Source organism: Notolepis coatsorum, assembly GCF_963971535.1.
Source record: "Notolepis coatsorum genome assembly, chromosome: 17".
Lineage (NCBI taxonomy): Eukaryota > Metazoa > Chordata > Actinopteri > Aulopiformes > Paralepididae > Notolepis > Notolepis coatsorum.
The window spans coordinates 62,966,393-62,986,464 of NC_140181.1; the positions used below are offsets into that span (position 1 = coordinate 62,966,393).

The window sequence follows — 20,072 nt, forward strand, 5'->3', positions numbered from 1 at the left end:
CGAAAGAGTGCCTAAGCTTAACCAGTGATAGAAACAGGTGTCACACGATTGGCACAGATGTCACATGACCAGAAACGTCAGTGGCCAATCAGATCGCAGAACGCGGAACTGGAAATCGGTTGGTAAAAGTAATGACGCAGCCTGTCTGCCTCCCGTGGCCCGAAGACCCGCCCCTCCCCCCAACACCTGAGACCCCCACAGTGTGGCTCTCTGCAGACCAGGTGAGTATACAGCTGAGCAAGTTACATGCAGGCAAGGCTGCGGGTCCCGATGGGGTGAGCCCAAAGGTACTCAAAACCTGTGCCTCTCAGCTGTGTGATGTGCTCCAGCACATATTCAATATGAGCCTGAGGCTGCAGAGTCCCGATACTGTGGAAAACCTCCTGTGTGGTCCCTGTCCCTAAGTGCCCGCGTCCCAGCACGTCCAAGGACTACAGGCCGGTGGCTCTAACCTCTCATATAATGAAGACCATGGAGAGGTTAGTCCTGGAGCAACTCCGCCCGGTGATCAAACCCCACCTAGACCCACTCCAGTTCGCCTACCAGCCCCGACTGGGGGTAGTCTGCTGTCATCTACCTGCTGAACCGAGCCTACACTCACCTAGACAAGCCGGGGAGGACTGTGAGAGTCATGTTTTTTTTTTTACTTCTCCAGTGCTTTTGATACCATAAGGCCTGGGCTGCTGGGTGAGAAGTTGGAGGCGATGCAGGTAGAGGCCCCCCTGGTGTCCTGGGTTGTTGACTATCTGATGGGCAGACCACAGTCAAAGCTGTGTGTTGTGTGTCAGACAGACTGGTCAGCAATACCGGGGCCCCACAGGGGACAGTCCTCTCTCCCTTCCTCTTCACCGTCTACACCAACGACTTCCACTATCGGTCAGAGTCCTGCCACCTTCAGAGTCCTGCCACCTTCAGAAGTTTTCTGATGACTCTGCGATAGTGGGCTGTATAAAGGACGGTGATGAGAGGGAATACCGGGAACTGGTAGTGGACCTCATCACATGGTGCGATAAAAACCACCTGCAGCTAAATGTTGGAACCAGGGAACTGGTTGTGAAGCTGGGGAGGAGGAGGAGTGCACCTGTGACCCCCGTTTCCATCAGTGGAGTCGATGTGGACATGGTTGAGGATTACAAATACCTCGGTGTGCACATCGACAACAAACTGAACGGGTCAAAACACGCAGAGGCACTGTACAAGAAGGGCCAGAGCTGACTCTACTTCCTCAGAAGGCTGAGATCCTTCAATGTCTGTTTCAAGGATGTTGAGGATGTTCTACGAGTCGGTGGTGGCGGGCGCCTTCTTGTACGCTGTGACCTGCTGGGGCAGCGGACTGAGAGCAGGGGACGCAAACAGGCTGGATAAGCTGGTCAGGAAGGCCAGTAGCGTGGATGGGGTGGAGCTGGACTCTCTAGCGATGGTGGCGTAGAGGAGCCTTACGAAGCTCCAGGCCATCAGGGAAAACCCCTCTCACCCACTATACACAGACTTGGCTGACAGGAGGAGCATGTTCAGTGCTAGACTAACAGTCCCTAAATGTAGCACTGAACGGCACAGGAAGTCCTTCATTCCGACAGCCATCAGACTTTACAATGCATCACTGTGCCTCACTGCATCACTGAGCACAGGGTGACAGTTACCATCTTTCTGGACTTTTACTTTTAAACAACATTGTTCAATATTACACTTACTGTAGACTTCTGTATATTTTTACTGTATATTTTATTCTATTCTTAGGCTATTTGTTTTGTTATTCTTATTCGTGACTTTGTTCTGTCTAAATGTTTAATGTGAGCGATTTGTAGTGTCAATTTATCTGGTCCGGGTCCGGATCCGGAGAGGGGACGAGTGGAAGACAGCCTTCAGCTTCAAGACACCCCGGGGTCATTACGAGTACCTGGTAATGCTGTTTGGCCTCACCAACGCCCCAGCGGTATTCCAGGCACTCATGAATGACATCCTTCACGACATGCTCGATGACATTCTCATCTTCTCCAGGACCCTCGAGGAGCATGTCCATCATGTCCGTTGGTGTCTAAAAGGGCCTAAATCTTTTTTAATTTTTAACAAGGCATTTGCCTGAATGGACCGGAGTGTGTTTTTATTTTCTTAAATCTTTTATTACTTTAATTTTTTTTATTATTATTATTCTTAAAAATATATATATTTTGATCTATACAATGTACAGGTGATTAAACTGGGTACAAAATATACAAATTAGTACTACTACTAAGTGTAGTGCTAATCAGATGTATGTATAGAGTTGTAGTATAATACAACTACAGACACAGTGTACATTTAAAACTATGGGGTCTGCCAGTGTCAATGGATCGATCACACACTTAAAACACGCACTATAGCTCTTCTTTAGTGCATGTCTTTAAGTCACAGTTGGGTTGGAAAATAAACTCCCATCAGTGATGCATGAAACCCCAGTGACATTGCCCATACAAGGCCTTCTTGGTCAGGCACATCCAGTGGCACAAAATCTTCTCTGCCTACAGGAAATTCAGATTCCTTTATTGTCACGTATTTTCAGTACCTTACAGCAAAGAAAGAGTGAAATAAAATGTGTTGTGGTCCCTCGACCATAGCAGCTTCCAATCAAATAAATACAAGAAAATGTGCATAGAATAAGAATAAAATAAGATAAAATGACTAAAAAGATGACTATATACAGTTCTAAAAAGTGTGCAGTGCAGATGACAGGATGTAGATATTATACTATATAAAATTTTAATAACAAAATGGCTATGAACAGTTTCAAAAGAAAGTATGTTGTATGATGTGCAATGAGCAATGTGCAAATTCTTTTTGCAGTTATAGCAGGAAATACACGATTTAAGTATTAGGAATACATAAAAAGATACGGTCTCATTTATAGAGCATACATGTGAATGACACAAATTAAATACGGTGAATATTATCTTCCTTACATTTAGTTCCCTTTGTTTTCTTGTATACTATTACAGCACAACATTAAAGGACATTGTGTCCTAGATGCCCATATGCAACAATGTGGATTGTCAACATGAAAATGACACACCTCACTCTACAATGAGAAACATTCTTGGAATTGTTTTTTATATGGCTATAGGGAGGTGTAGTGGTTACGTCATTGCCGTTTTTCGTGTTCCACCCTCTGTCCAACGCAATGTATTTCTCCATTGCCAATTTCTAAATCGTCTCGTTTAAAACAAATAAAGCATTAACATTTGCATGGTGTATCTTTCTGTGCTTATTCATCCACAATCTATAGCTCAACGTGAAAATATTCGCAATTAATCATTACAAAAATCAGAATTTTATTTCAACCAGAAATGCTTAAACAATAATGTTAGTGATCGAAGGGAACTCATTTTGTGCAAAAATGGAAAGCTTTTCAATTTCCATGCGGCAGAATTGTTACAATAGCTGATAATCCATTTTCAAATGATGAATCCCTATACGGGTGGAACAACCAGTGACGTCAGACTACACCTCAATATTGAATTGATATTAGTGAAGTTGCTTTTAATCAACTGTGATTCCAAATAACTTTTTTGTCGTTACACTTCAAGAAGAAGCCATAGAAGATTTATTGAAACACACAATCAGACCCAGATTATCTAAATGGACAGCAATCAGTTACAGCATTTCAGCTATTGTATTGATAGGGTGATTGATCACATAGAGGACTTCAATCCAACAAACAACCTGCATTTTAATCAATAAGACAATGCGTCAATGGGACATTTCCTTGTTAGCGAACCGAGGTATTTAGGACAGCGTTATCTCGGTAATTATAGCTTCATGACATAAATGAAGCGTTTTGAAGCTGCAAAACAACGAGTGGTTCACACGTTTCAGTACACATCATGCCCTTCAATTGCAAATCTACAATGAACATTATGTAAACATATTCTGTGCATACCACTTACTATAGTCTGAGGGTATAGGTAAAAATGAGGGGTACAAAATGTATAATATATATAAAAAAAGAAAAAAAAAGTAGAGAAGGGTCAAAACATCCCTAATATTTTTTTGCAAATCACTTTTATTTTTGCAAATCTACTTTGATTTACATCTATCAACTCATATTCATTATTCATTTAAAAAAAGTTAACTCCTTCAGATATGGTAGAATGATTATTCAAGTCTTGTTTACACCAGCTAAAAAGACAACGTGTTTGACTTCACTATTACACATACAATGACAAATGTGTCTACTCTTATATCCACATCAAATCACACTCAAATCTTCCTACTTATGACAGGTACATTTAGACTACCTCAAAGCGGACAGATCTATTACTCAGTTCTGCTGCTTGGACTGTTGTACTTTTCCAGGAACCAAAATAACTACAACAAAAGGAACACTCACTCAGGTTGCAAAATCTGACCATTCTCTCTGTGGCAAAAAAGAGCCCACACAAGGACTATTCTACAGAACAGGTGCTGCTGGAAGCATATAATGCAGTACTTCACAGTTTAATTTCAATTAAATTACTTCATATTAAAAGCAGTGCAGCAATAATATCTCCAAACCAGAGCTTCCATGCAAAGGCAAACAAAAGTAATTAGAGTAGTGAAACTGAGAAAAACAAGGTTAATCTCCGGTCATGCCAAATGTATTGTATAGTATACTCTTAGTACACTGGATGTACTATCAGTACATCTACTAATCATCTAGTGTACTATTAGTACATGTACTTTTGTACATTTGGTGGGACATGGAATAATTTAAGTAATTTTTCTCTGTATCAATACTTGCACTGTTAAGTGTCATTCGCCTTTGGCAGGCAGCAAAGCTCCTAGACCGGGTGCAGTTCTTAAGGAAAACTCCAACATCATGTCAAGGCAACTGGCAGCAGAATGTGCTTTCCTCAGCTGGAAGAGGAGCCTGTGTATCTCTGCAGAGGAGCCAGGACGACACCAGCATTCTTCTTCTCGCTCTCTGCGCTGTACAGGTGGTTCTCCTGAATGTAGCCGACCACGCTGTCTGCCAGCAGGTACCTGACGCTCTGGCCTCGCCGCAGGGCCCGCCGCACGTGAGTGGCCGAGATGTCGTTGGTCACCCATTCTCGGACCACGTGGAGGTTCTTGCGGTGCTTCCACAGCATGTCCGACTGGTGGATGAACTTGTAGGGGTCGTTGCCACAGCGAGTGACGCAGACCATGCCGTAGCGCCCAGCGAGCTCCGCCACGTCCTCCTCCTTCCACAGATTGGGGACGCCGAAAGACTCGAGGACGTCGGCCCCGCACAGCACCTTCAGCTGAGGGACATCTGAGGGAGGGAGAGACGGAAGAAGGGAGGGAGGAACCATGGGGTGGACACCGTTATGAGATACTGCTGTGATGAGTTGATTTAATTAAAAAGGGGCACATCACCAAAAAAACAATGTCATCAGGAACATTGCTCGACAGTGGCTCAGGAGGTAGAGTGGTCGTCTGGTAATCAGAAGGTTCCCGGTTCGATTCCGGCTCCTCCTGGCAACATGTCGAAGTGACCTTGAGCAAGACACTAAACCCCTAACTGCTCCCGATGAGCAGGTTGGCAACTTGCATGGTTGCCTCCGTTGTCAGTGTGTGAATGTGTGAGTGCATGTGAGGCATAAGTTGTAAAGCGCTTTGGATAAAAGCGCTATATAAATGCAGTCCATTTACCTTTTATAGTGTTAATAATTACAGCTCAATCAAATGATAAGGTAGCAGTCCCTATAAGACAAGGTGTAGCTAAGGGGCTACACGACCCTGACTGTATTTAAAGGATAGGTTAGACCACTACTAAATATGAATTAGCCAGACATTAAATGTACACAAAATGGCGGACACTCTATTAACTGCGAGGGGACAGTGATACCAAGTTCAAATAATCACTTTAATATTAAAGTCAAACATACATATTATATAGCACAGATCTCCTGTTACTAAGATAATGTCAATGCAACAATGTCCGAGGTAAGTATAGTTCCTAAACTACTGGTACCAGACCGTTGGAGCTCTGAATGGAGGGAGCCGGAGTGAACAGCACGGGGGAAGCAAGAGAAGGATGGAGACGATATTCTCTGGAGTTCCTACTCCAGAGAGCTGCAGACCAACGTGGTATAATCCTGTCGTCGCTGGATAGGGGGTCTCATACGGACCTGGTTCCTGTATTCCAAGCGCCCGATGGCAGGATTAATAGCTAATATTCCAAACGCCCGTTGGCATGGCCGCTAACTAGTTAGCCCTTTTATGCTAAGGCTAACCCGCATGTAGTCCGTAATAGGTAGTTGAATCCAGAACGCCGCTGGGTTCAGCTAGAAGTCTCTCAACGTTACTTCCTTATTTGCCCGGCTGCAAATCTACAGAGATTGCTATTTACTTCACTTCGCTCGAACAAGTCACTCTGCTTTGCCAATGGTGGCTCGACCATATTATGGTTGTATCTAATTAGCCGTCCAGCTCTCTATCAAGATACGTTGCTTGCGGTCTGTTTACTGCTGCGCCAAAACGTTTTTCTCTCTCTCACTATGCCCGGGCATGTTCTAAAACACTGCGCATGCGCTCACGCCTACGGCATTAAGAATGGAACATATGTAAAGAAGCAAATGATAAAATACTGTTAGGTAAATAGACGACGTGAAATATATATCTTATATACATAAACAATATATAAGGTATACAAAATAATAAACATGGACTTTATGTGTTAATCTGGACCTTCAGAACACAAGGTATTGCTATTTCTTCACATGTCATTAAATTGAGCTGTAATTAACACAGCACAAGGATTCAAAGTCCCAGATGACATTACCGACGATCATGTTCAAACTAATACTACTACTAATATTACGCTCAATAACTGCCAAACTAAACTAATGTGTGGAAAACTGTTTTTGGATGTGTGTGAGATTATTTGCAAAATAAATCAGCATCAAAAATATTCCATCCATACGTTCCCATGTTATACCGTGGTGAATATAAGTATGGTTTTAGAGCGCTCTATCGTAATCCATGAAATGCTTAGTTATAGTCCTACACGTCGATTACATTGTAGACGCTAGTGTTCCTCGCCTGAACGTGTTCCTCGCCTATTGTTCCGGATTCAAATCCACATTATCTGTATTATGTTCCATCATGAATGCATGAGAGGGGGGAGGGGGGGGGGGGGGGGGGGTCGTTTCTGATTATCCGAGCGTCAGTAACGGCATTCACATTGAACACTAAAACCGGTTACCAGCCCGATCGCTATTGATGAAATCAATGGTTTTCATTTCTGGTTATAACAACCTATAGATATCAGTTTAACCGTGTTAAACTGTAAACGCTGAGACATACATTTCCTCTGTGTGTGTGTTATCCCATTGGAACGGGGAAACACATTTGTGTGTATATACAGGATATATAATGCATTATTAGCAGGTGTTGTAGGTCTAAAGGTTTATAACATGTAGGTAAAGTACATATCTATAGAGATATTAGTTTAAACATTGTATTGTGTGTTGAACTTGGAAACGGTAAGACAGACAGAGTCTGGGCACAGGCTCTGTGAGAGCGATAAGAGCACCGAGGTCATCGGCCGCATCAACAAAGATAGCTGGTCGGCTAGAGGGGAGAAGCCTATGGGGATGAGCTAGGGGCTAGCAGCTGGCGTCATGTCACTTAGTAACGAGAGCCACCGTTGCTAGGGGAAAGACGTTATAGCTGTGAGTTTCTTCCGGTTTAAAGTTGACTAACCAGACATGCAGTCCCGTTAACAGCAAGTCAGGAGCTGAGCTCCCGACCCTCAAAGCCAGAGGCTTGGGAGGGGGAGGGGAACGCCACAAGACTAGGCCGCGAATCATCATCGAGCTGATAGCAGGAGACCGGTAGAATTAAAGAATTCAATATACTTTTCAAAGACCTTTCAGAACCGTTTTCCATCGTGAGGATATGTTTATGGAATAAACATAACGTTTGAAGGAAAGGTATCACGTTTCCAGTGAGTCGGATGCATCACCGGGGAGATGGAGTGTATCAGCCAGGTCGAGGAGTAAGGTATAAACAACACAACGCAGACATCATGGGAAACAGAGAGATTACTGGCTGAGAACCTAGAATTGACGTCAAATCGCTCTTACCTTTGGCCGAAAGTAATAAAAAAAAAAGATTCCAATTTCTTGATCGCCATCTGGTAGATCCTATCCCCATTTGCTCGACATTATAAACGACCATAACATACGGATCAAGCATAGTTGACGGGCTTCAATGTAACCGGCTGAACTGTGCCGCTTCGCGAGAACAAGAAATTAAATCCGAGACCTGGGGTCATTCCACAGCCCAGGATACAATGTTAGAAATGTAGCTCGAGGTTTGCGGCTAAGTGGAGCAGTGGGCAAGGCGCTCGCCACTAACGCAGGAGATGCTGGGTTCGAGCCCAGCTCTCTGCGTTGCTTCCGGCTTGGCTGGTCGTTCATACTAATACAATTGGCAGTATTAGGGGGTGGGAAAGCCGGTGGGTGGGGATCGGACGTTGTGGACAGCAACTCCTACAGGTCGGTTGGTGCGCCTGTACAGCAGAATCAGGAAGCATCGGGGGCAGCGTGAGCCTCCCACGCGTTACTCCTTGCCACTGAGAGATCGCTCTGTACAGGTGAAAAGATGAGACAGTTGCCTCCTCGTGTACCGGAGGGGACACATGATGCAAGGCTTGGTCCACATTGCAGCCGACCAGTGGGAGGCATGGTCTAACAACGTTCGAGACAGGGGAGGGTAGAAGAATAGACCCATCTCAAACCCTGCCCTCTTTTTTGATCCTCCAATCACAACTGTTTTGTTTGTCCGAGGTAAGAGACAGTTGTGATTGGAGGATCAAGAAAAGAGGGTTTGATATAGGTCCATTGGATCATACGAAAATTGGGATGGGAGAAAAATTGAAAATGGGGAGAAAAAGTTGATAAAAGAAAAAGAAATGTAGCTCGAGGGGCACTCCAGTAGCACACCACATAGCACGCTGAGTTGCGAAACGGTCGCCCCGGGTTCAATTCCCCGACCCGGTAGCCATATGCCGCATGTCTTCCCCTCCCGTTTCACCCTCTCTCCTCTATCGGTCGTGCGTGGCCGCTGTTGGTCCTGCGTGGCTAAAAGGTCCTGCGTTGACCAAAAAAGCTGAAAATGCTATAAATAAAATCTTTAAAAAAAGAAATGTAGCTCGATACCGCCGCCTGGTAGTTTTAAAAACACAACAGGAATAAAGCATCAGAGCCCTGTTCCCCGTACGTGGCTAACGGAGTTAGCCGGATAATCTTCAGGATAACTTGACATGTCAGGCTTTTCGTTTCCACGAAGCAGGTTTGTCTAAATCACTATGGCAACAGATCGAAAAATTTGAACCTGCTCCAGCGCAGGTTTAGTTCAGTTAGCTGGATAAACTGGCTACTCCCTCGCAAAAAAATGCCAGCTCCCTTCCTCACAGATCCCATTACACCATTCTGAATTATGTTTTTGTGCTTCGTTTTTCTAGAGGGTGCTTTTGAAATGTAAAATAATAGACCTAAAATGCTGATAATAAATCACATTCAGCCTATGGATTTACTTTGTCCTAAATAATGCACGTCATAGCTACACGGCACCCGCGAGTCGCGACACACACTATGAGGTTATTTTAATAACGGAGCATTGCAAATGTGAATCCCGCAGGGATATTTTTAATGAATGAAACCTATCGGGCATTTGGCTCCGATTCGTTTCATATTCTCCGCTGTGGATGTATTTGCTTAACCGGAGCGCCCGGATGCGTCTATACTTCCCACAAGAAAGTTGTCCTTCCGTGTTGCTCTGATTGGCCACTGACCTACGGTTCGTGCGTTTTGCGAATCTGATTGGCCACTGACGTTTCTGGTCATGTGACATGTGCGCCCAATCGCATGACGAGCAGTGTCTTAGCCCATTTCCGCGTTGAACAGCCTGCAAACGACCTAACGCCTAGTTTATCACTGGTTAAGCTTAGGCGACTCTTTCGCAGTTGGTTAAGGTTAGAGTTCGGAATCGGGGCTCTAAGACAAACTCTAACCTTAACCAACTTCGAAAGAGCGCCTAAGCTTAACCGTCCAAAGAACTTGCCGTCACACGATTGGGCGCACATGTCACATGACCAGAAACGTGCATGGCCAATCAGAGCAACGCGGAAGGACAACTTGCTTGTGGGAAGTATAGAGGCCGCCCGGATTGTGTTTCATTCAAGCATAAATTGAAGTGTCTTTACGCGTGGATTGTGGATGTGAATTACGAGGAATCTGAGGATTGTTGAATTGTATCACTGTCACTCAAACGTTATTGTGATATTGTAACTGGGATTCAAATGTCTCAGGAGATGCGCTGTTTGACGGACTTGATGACGTGGACGTGACTTGAGAAAAGTGAATGAGCAATTGCAAGCCTTTGATGTTTTGATGAATGAATGAGAAAATGCATTTATCTGTTCAAGCACTGTTATCTGATGAACAAGAGGGTGATGAACACGATTATAAGTATAAACCAAAGGTTAATCAATTCAATGCATGTATGGATGATGTCCGAAACAGATTAAAACCTGATTAATAGTGAAACTGTTAATAGCCTCCAAGCCTCTCTGACACCGTTATTTCGGGGGTCGCGCCTTGAAAACTTTGGGAACCATGTATTTATATAGTACATGATACTTAAGCGCATACAGTACAGATATCATATCTATTAATTCGTATCAATTAGATACTCTTTGGGCTTGTTTTTATCTACTTATTCTGAAAGAGTTGAACTAATTATTTTCGCTAGCAAGATCTCATTAGATTATTCATTCCATTAAACCTGTTCCACTCGACGGGGTCGGTACCGACCCCTTTTGACATTATGATCATATAGGCATATTTTTATGAATGATGAAAATAATTTGTGATTTTAAAATCAACCGTTTTCAAGTATTAACATCACTACTATGTCACAAATGCATGTAGAATGTAAAACGTTAGGTTGGCAATAGTTTAGCAATAGGTTAAAAGTGTACTTATATCGTTTTAAGTTTTCGATATGCAATTGTCTATCTGACCCGGAACCGGAAATGGAAATGTTGAACCATGGGAATTGTAGTTTTTTGTAGCCGAGATTCATAGCTATCGGCCAGCGTTGAAATTTCTCCGATCTACACTTCCTGTCACATACTATGGTGGTTCAAAGTTCAGCGTTCTGAATGAATCATATCAATAATTGTTATGATTCGCGATAATAAGCTACAAAAGGTAACGTTTGACAAATATTGAAACGCAGTCAGTTTCTCCTCACTATTGTTACCATGTAGGAACAGTTAGATCTGAAATTAGTTTCAAAATGGTTACACTGTGGGGGAAATAAAAAAGTACAGTTGATTACAGTAAATATCAGTATCTGTTATTATGCACGCCTGGTGATACTATATCCAAATTGAACTCGGCCATTTGAAAGATACTATATATATATATATATATATATATATATATATATATATATATATATATATAAATGTGCGAATTGGCTATAATAAGGTAATGTATAAGCATATATTCTATATTCTATAATAATATTTCAAATTGCATTGGTCCGGATGGGAGAATTCAGTACTGTATATACAGAACCTTCAGTTTTATCATCTTCCCTTTATTAATTTCCTTCGATCTTTTGTACACATTATCTCAAGAGGGTACTGAATGAGTTCAGTGGTAGTTTTTTAAGTCTGGTCATTATTATCATGGTGTTATTCACTGTCAAAGATGAAAAGAAAAATCATAATTCATATTTTCCTTTGTTTCATCACAATTTAAGCAAGCCTAGTAATAGACACAATATTTCTGACACTGAGAATACATTCACTGAGGTCCATAGATATACCTAGATACCAAGAATATGCAAATAGCCCTTGTAGAAGTGGAGCAATATTCCATTTACCTAGGTATACATTTTATGCAGATTTTCACCTGGGGTGGAACAGGCTACTGCCAGCAGGCACATTTAAAGAAATATAAATATGATTGATTGGGGTAATGAGGGACTTAAAATTAGCCTATAGATATGAATTTAACTAGTCTGTGAGGCTATTGAGCCGTACTGTATTGTACCCATTCTGCAATCTGTTAATAAAGTTTTCAATCAATCAATCAATCAATGCCGTTAAAAAATCCGGATTTCGGCGATCGACACCTGCTGCCTTTTCAGGTGAGGCGGCCGCGCGCAATTATCCTGAGTACTCAAGTCTGGTTTGAATTAACAAGAGTGAATCAGCCTTCGAGGAACAGGGATAGCCTGGTTTCAATCATCGGGTTAATTGAATCTGGCTAATGGGACTTTTGATCGACTTAGGTACGGGGAATAGGGCCCTGGTTGCCTGTAATATTTGTTATGATACAAATAAACTTTGATTGTACATTCATCAAGTAATGCACTAATCAGAGAGCATACCATCTGACCCCCCTGCACAAAAAGGGCAGCAAATTAGACCCAGGCAACTACCGCCCTGTTTCTATTCTTAGATTAGATTTCTATCCATCTCGAAAGTCATGGAAAAAAAGTCTACAAACAGGTCGAAAAGTACCTTGCGGAAAAAAATCTAATCTACGAATTCCAATCTGGCTTCAGAATGGCTTCTCAGTTACAGTGGGTGACAATATTGTCACAAGGAAAGATGAAATTACATACCTGGGTTCCATCCTAGAGGCAAATCTTTCCTGTGACAAAATGGCATCCTCCCAACTAAAAAATATTGAGGCTTGCCTGCTTGCCATAAGAAATTGGATGTCACAAAATGTTCTGCTGAGATGCTAGTCGTTGGCCCCCCAAATCAGAGATGCCTGTGTTTGAGGACATCTCTCTCAAATGTCATAAGACCTGTCATGTCTCTCAGAGCTCCACCATAAAATAAAACATAATTTTTTTTATCCCCCCTCTCATTTAATGCACATATTAAAAATGTCACCAAAATTGCCTTCTTCCATCTCCGTAATATCGCAAAGATCTGCCCTATCTTAACTTTGGCCAACGCCGAAACCCTAATTCATGCATTTATCTGATCACGACTAGATTACTGTAATGTGCTTTTTTCAGGCCTAACTAACTCAAGCCTGAAAAATCTTCAACACATGCAAAATGCAGCTGCACGGATATTAACTAAAACCAAAAAATGTGATCATATCTCACCCATTCTGTCCTCCCTACACTGGCTTCCCATCCAGGCCAGATCTGACTGCTCCTCACTTATAGAATTTTAAATGGTATTACACCGCTCCATCTATCTGACCTCATTATACAATACTCGCCCGCTCGTGCTCTTCGTTCACAAAATGCGTAGCTCCTATCGATTCCTAGCATAAAAAAGAAATCCGCTGGTCACAGAGCCCTTAGCTTAGTCTGGTTAGTTCAGTTAGAATGTCAATAAGCAGACATGGGAGCTTTTCTAACCCTTGTCCCTGTCTCTTTGTGAGTGGATGTCTCGAGTGATAGTGTGTTGATATACAGATTGCAGCGACTGTTCTGCCTAAAACTGGATCTGAGCACCACTGGCGCGATGGATCTGCTTTATGCCGTCGTCAGTCTGATCTACAGCATCTAACCATGCCCGCTCTACTTCAACTTGATCTGAGTGGTTCTCCTGCCCCCTGGGGGGAGTGACCTTGAGCCATCACCTTGTATTCCATCCTGTATACCAGCGCTTGTATTCCTATGCTTCTTTGTTCTTAGAAATGTTTTAAATTAAAGTAATAAATACTAGAACTAAGAACAAAGAAGCATAGGAATACAAGCGCTGGTATACATGCATACCAATTATTCGCTTGTTCTATTCTCCATCCATCCATCATCCATAGCAACACTATATTACCACCGACATCCTGATGGGGGATCCCCTTTGAATTGCCCATCTGAGGTTTCTCAACAAATAAACTATACAAAAACAGTAGAATAATAAAATAATAATAATGTTGAATTTCGACTGGTTGGATAAACAGCCCACCTCTGCTTGTATTATGAGACGGATCCTCAAAAGAATTCTCCTCGATTCTCCTCTTCTTTGCGTACTTGACGGTGTCCACGTCGTCTCCGTTCTGCTGCGCCGCCACCAGCTCCCCATAGTGATGCCTACGTCAGCAGCAACACAGGGACACATGTATTCATTCTTCACATCGATGACACCGATCAGATACTGAAGAGAAGAGCTGTCTGAGGTGGAGGGAAAACTGAAAAATGATCTGTTTTCCACATAGGTGCTATCGGTTATACTGGATGATCCATTAGACCGGAGCTTCTCCACCATTTTTGACGTGTGGCTCCTAAAACCAGAGGAATCGTCAAACATTGAACTTAGAAAGTCATCCTTTTGCATCTGTTTTCTGTCCTATTTATTCAATGTCTAATCGTCTAAGCTAATTATTTATTTTCCTTATCTTATATATTTCCTCATACCTTTTTATCTGTTCTTAATATGTCTAATCTAAAATTGTATCCAAAAAAAGAATAGTCTAATCTAGACTGCGTTGTAAATGAGGGAAACCTCAACTGCCTTCTTAGAGTATTGAAAATGAATTATAATTAATTTCCCTTCTCAGGCTGTTTCACCAGATGAATCATTGGAGGCTTTAGACTTCAAATATCCCATGTTTCACAAGAAAAAAAACAGGTTGAGAACCACTCTGCCCTGTCAAGGCTAACCCCAAACAGTGAAACTGAGAAAAATGGCTTTAAAGTTTCTTGACTTGCCATCCAAGTTCCCCCCCCCCCCTCTCCCCCCCCCCCCCCCCCCCCCCTCCCTCCCTCTTCTCTCTGAGTACCCGTCTCCTGGCGCTGACCAAGGTGATGGATGCCTCGGGGTCTTGGCCAAGCTTGTAGTGACTGCTCTACATGCACCTCCGAGGCATTGGATCAGTTATTCACCGCCGTCTGTCCGTGGTCCTGTCAACTGATTAACAGACTGTTAACAGATTAACAGTCAACGCGGTTTCATTGCTGGGTTAAGTACTTCTATTCTATTCACATAATACGCTTACTTCATATATCTACTCCATTCACATATATGCCTACCACTTGTATCTATTGCTATGTCCGCCTACTACAATCTCATGAGCTGTCTAACGCCTGTCCCGTCTCCCTGTCTTCCTATGACTTGCTGTCCTGGAGTGTTGACCGGAGTGTTGGACGTCCCGTGACGAAGGCCGGGAGATTGCGACCCCCTCTGCGTGCCCCCCTGTCTTCGGAGGTCTCGTAGTGGTGACCGGAGTGCCGGATGTCCCGCGATGATGTCGGGGAGTTCGCGACCCTCTCTGCGCCACCCCCCTTCCCCCTGTCTCCGGCTGTCCCTGAGCAACGACCGGAGTGTTGAATGTCCCGTGACTAAGACGGGGAGGACGTGACCCTCTTGCGCCGCCCCTGTGCCTCAAATAGATCCGCTATCAACTCTATCTTTAATCTTTCAAAATGTTCAGTTGCTATCGCTATTAGCTCTATCTTTAATTTTTCAAAATGTACAGTTGCTATTGCATGCACTCATCTGTGTTTCACCACACACATGAGTGCATGCTTACCAACTGTCCGTCTGCAACACTACTATCACCGACATCTAAGAAGGGAGATCCCCCCTTGAACGGCCCTTCTAAGGTTTCTCTCCTCCACATTGCCTGTGGAGCTTTTTTTTTCCCTATTGTTAGGTTTTAGTGAGTTTTTCCTTACCTTCGCGTGGGGTATGTCTGGGAGTGCTTGCATTCTTTCATTTATTTGCATTCATCTAGTGTTCTTGTTCTGTTCTTGACTTATTGTTATGTTGTCTTCTTGACTTGTTTAAAGAAGACCTGTACGGCCCATGGGGACATTAACGTGTGTTGTCGGGCCCTATAAATAGATTTGATTTGATTTGATTTGATCCAAAATGTGTTATAGGTAGATAGATGATAGTACCCAGATTTAACATGTATTAATGAAGTAATCTTTAGGCATACAAAAATATGACGTAATTATTTTAATTAACCCCAAAAAATCAGATACTGCACTCTGCTGCACGATTTCCTTAAATAATTATACAGGTAATGTACAGGCAAAGTGCAGTAACTTCAAATACAATGTTGTTTTCCCTCCAGCTTTCATAACTTAACCTAGCCATTTTATTTGGATCATCATCATTCCAATATATTCAGGTGTTAAATTTCATTTTGAAAAAAGGCTAGGTTAAGTTATGAAATCTGGAGGGAAAACAACATTGTATTTGAAGTTACTGCACTGCAGCAGAGTGCAGTATCTGATTTTTTGGGGTTAATTAAAATAATTACGTCATATTTTTGTATGCCTAAAGATTACTTCATTAATACATGTTAAATCTGGGTACTATCATCTATCTACCTAGAACACATTTTGGATGGCAAGTCAAAAAACTTTAAAACCATTTTTCTTAGTTTCACTGTGTGGAAGTTACTGCGGTCTGCCTGGGTTTTGAGTGTGATTTTGTAGTTACTGCAGTTTTTAAAACCCCATATCTCCAAAACTGAGCGACATTAACATCTGAAACTTGGTCACAAGATAAAACATTTATTGACAAGTTCAATTTCACTCATAACTCAATTTGGACTTTTTTCGAGTTACTGCGGTTAGCCTTGACAGGGTGACTGTATCAAGACTACTCTAGTAGATCTGCGTAGATGGGATTGGCCCAATGTTTTAAATTGATGTTCTAATGATATCCATTCTGTCCCATTAAAGATTACAGGTTTAGAAGCCTTGAGGAATTAGCTAGGTCACATCACAAGCCAACAAGAAATACTTGTCACTGGAATCTACAAGTCATTAAAGGTGTCACGTCAACCTGTCCACTTAACGAGTACTCACCGAACCACTTTAGCTGTCTCGACCCACTCCGGCTGCAAGCTCTCCCACGGGTCCACTGTGATCCAATCGGAGCTCTCTGTTGCCAGTCTGGCCATCTCAACGCGGTGGCAGGCTTCAATCAGACCCTTCTTCTTATAGCCATCACCCACCGGAGAGATGATGCCTCTCACCACTCTGTACTGGCCTATGGTGATGAGCAAGTGGAGTTAGCTGAACAATACAGGGGAAAATATCATATTGCGTTTATTTATTTTTGTTGCAGATAATTATGATATGAAGCGCAGTATAATTATTACAGTCTAGTCTTACGTTTAGAATCTACATTTCCTTTCCATGTCATTTAAAACCCTTTCAGTAGTGTTATCACAGGATGTCAGAGGGTGCATAATTATCATTCAAAGCTTGCATATTTGATTTAACACATTCCCGCCCGACCACGGACATGTCCGTGTTTCTGCGCCATGCTTAACACTTTGAGCGCCAGTCGTGTTTTCCTTTTTACCCCCTTGAACACCACGGTCCACGGCCAATGTTAACGTTAATATCGCCTAATCTATGTTTTAAATTATGGCTGTGTCTAATCTGCCCGTCGCTTATCAAAGAATCATTTTCCAGTCAACATTGTCAAAGCAGATTGTATTTTTATTGCTTCATTTCCGTTTGATAGCATTTTGAAAATCACCCGTTTTCAGGGGAAAAACAACCCATGCCTATGATAATCGCCTTTTACTGGAATATTCCAGAACGTTGTCATTTGTCTGCCTAAACGCTAGATAATAATAATAACTTTATTTGTATAGCACTTTTCATACAGAGGTTGCAGTTCAAAGTGCTTCACAACAGTAAAAAATACAGGCATAAGCGGGCAAGGTATGGCAAATCACAGTGTTTCACATTAGGATCTAGCATCCCAATAGGCTCTCCGCTTACAGTTTTCAGTAACACAAATAATAAAAACAGTTTAAAATGATTCAGTTTAAAAATAGTCTAAAAATTATAAAATAGAACGGACATAAAAAATACAGGCATGAGCGAGCATAGCAAGGTATGGTAAATCACAGTGTTTCACATTAGGATCTAGCATCCTAATAGGCTCTCTATTCAGTAATACAAATAATCACAGTGTTTCACATTTGGATCTAGCAAATAATAAAAATAGTTTAAAATGATTCAGTTTAAAAATAGTCATCAGTAAGAAGTAAAAAGTGCAATAACCGACACATGAATTTGATAGGCAGTGTATAAGAGTAGGCAGGGTAAGAATAGTGCAGGTAAGTACAAGTTGTGTCAGGATATCCCTGATGTTTCCTCTTGCCACTAGGTGGTAGCAGATATCTATCAGTGAAATGCCTGAGCAAAGAGATAGCTTCCTGTCTTTTAAAGATGTCTAGCGAGTTGGCTTCCCTGATGTTTTGGGGTAGTTTGTTCCATAGTTTTGGGGCATAGTTGATAAAGGCTGCATTACCGATCCTCTTTTGACTGCTTCTGGGAGCCTCTAGTAGTCCAGCAGCTGATGATCGCAGTGTTCTTGCTGGTGTGTAATTTATTAGAGTGTTGGCGATGTAGCTAGGTCCCTGTCCATTTAGAGCTTTGCATGTAAGGAGAAGAACCTTAAAGTCAATTCTAAATGTTACAGGAAGCCAGTGTAAAGTAGCTAAGACTGGACTAATGTGCTCTCTCCTTTTGGTTCTAGTTAGCAGTCGGGCTGCAGAGTTTTGGATTAGCTGAAGCCTCTCTGTGGCTTTCTTAGGGAGACCTGTGAAAAGTGCATTACAGTAGTCTAACCGGCTAGATATGAATGCATGAATTAGCTTCTCAGCATCGTTCTGATTAATAAATGGTCGTACTTTTGCTATATTTCTGAGATGGAAGAACGATGTTTTCGTCACTTTGCTAATATGATAATTGAAGTTCAGTTCTGAATCTATGATAACCCCAAGACTAGTGACCTCAGATTTGATCCAAGGGGTTAGTCCCCCCAGGTTCTTTATTAATGTTTCTTTTTTAGTTTTGGAGCCGATAATTAGAATTTCAGTTTTGTTCTCGTCTAGTTTCAGGAAGTAGTTTCAGGAAGTTCTTACTCATCCATTTATTTATTGCCAGTAAGCAGTCTGTAATGGAGCTAATCGCTGTATCATTTGATTCAGCAGATATGTACAGTTGTGTATCATCCGCATAGCTATGGAAATCTACATTATGTTCTCTGATGATATCACCCAGCGGTAACATGTAAAGGGAGAAGAGTAAAGGACCTAAGCAACTCCCTTGTGCAACTCCATAGTCGTATATATCAGACATGTGATCTCCTAGTTTAACATAGAATTTCCTCCCTCTGATGTATGTTTTAAACCAGCCCAGCATATGTTCTGAGAAACCGACATGGTTTTCAAGACAATCGATTAGAATATCGTGATCGATTGTATCAAATGCTGCACTGAGATCTAACAGGATAAGGATGGAGATCTTATTCTCGTCAGAGTTTAGTCTGAGGTCACTGATTATTTTGGTGAGGGCAGTTTCAGTGCTATGATATTTTCTGAATCCTGACTGAAATTCTTCTAAGATGTTGTTTTCTTCAAGAAAGGAATTTATTTGAACTGAAACTATCTTTTCAAGTACTTTACTAATGAATGGTAGGTTGGATATTGGACGATAATTTGCCATTTCATTACTATCCAAGTTAGGTTTTTTTAGTAATGGCTTTACAACTGCTGTTGTAAATACCAGTACTAAGGGAAGTGTTTATGATATCTAGCACAGGGCTTGAAACACTATTAAACACCCGTTTGAAGAAAACTGTAGGTATACCCGTTTGAAGAAAACTGTAGGTATAGGGTCAATGTCTGAGGTGGAGGAGTTACATTCTGAGACAGTTTTGCAGAGTACATCTAATGTGATGCATGTGAAACTTCTCATGGTTACATTGCGCGGTTTGCCGCAATCAGCTTTATTTCCATCATGAGTAATGCTGGCCCTGATCAAGGTTATTTTGTTGTTAAAGAATAGTGCAAGTTCTTCACACTTAACTGTTGATGACTGAGGAGGTGTAGGGGCAGTGTTGAGTAGTACATTAATAGTGGAAAAAAGGATTCTGGAGTTTCCAGCATTTTCTGTAATGATTTTAGAGAAGTAATCTTTCCTTGCTAAGCGGATGGTTTTATTATAAGCAGTTAAAGCATCTTTGTATATATCAGAGGCATATGGTGGTTTTTGTTTTTCTCCATTTTCGATCCGCTGCACGACATTTTCTTTCTTTGTTGACC

At 42.0% G+C, this 20,072-nt stretch overlaps 1 protein-coding gene across 1 annotated transcript in view; it reads right to left on the reverse strand.

Annotated features, from left to right (window-relative positions):
- Positions 1-3,158: 3,158 nt before the first annotated feature.
- LOC311243731 (nicotinamide/nicotinic acid mononucleotide adenylyltransferase 1-like) overlaps positions 3,159-20,072 on the reverse strand; it is a 45,936-nt gene continuing 29,022 nt past the window's right edge. Inside the window, exons 3-5 of the mRNA XM_084333070.1 lie at positions 16,810-16,993; positions 13,955-14,079; positions 3,159-5,266 (exon numbers count right to left, since the gene is read on the reverse strand). Of these exons, the coding sequence (XP_084189196.1) occupies positions 4,866-5,266; positions 13,955-14,079; positions 16,810-16,993 (710 nt within the window). The 3' untranslated portion in view covers positions 3,159-4,865. The remainder of the gene's footprint in view (positions 5,267-13,954; positions 14,080-16,809; positions 16,994-20,072) is intronic.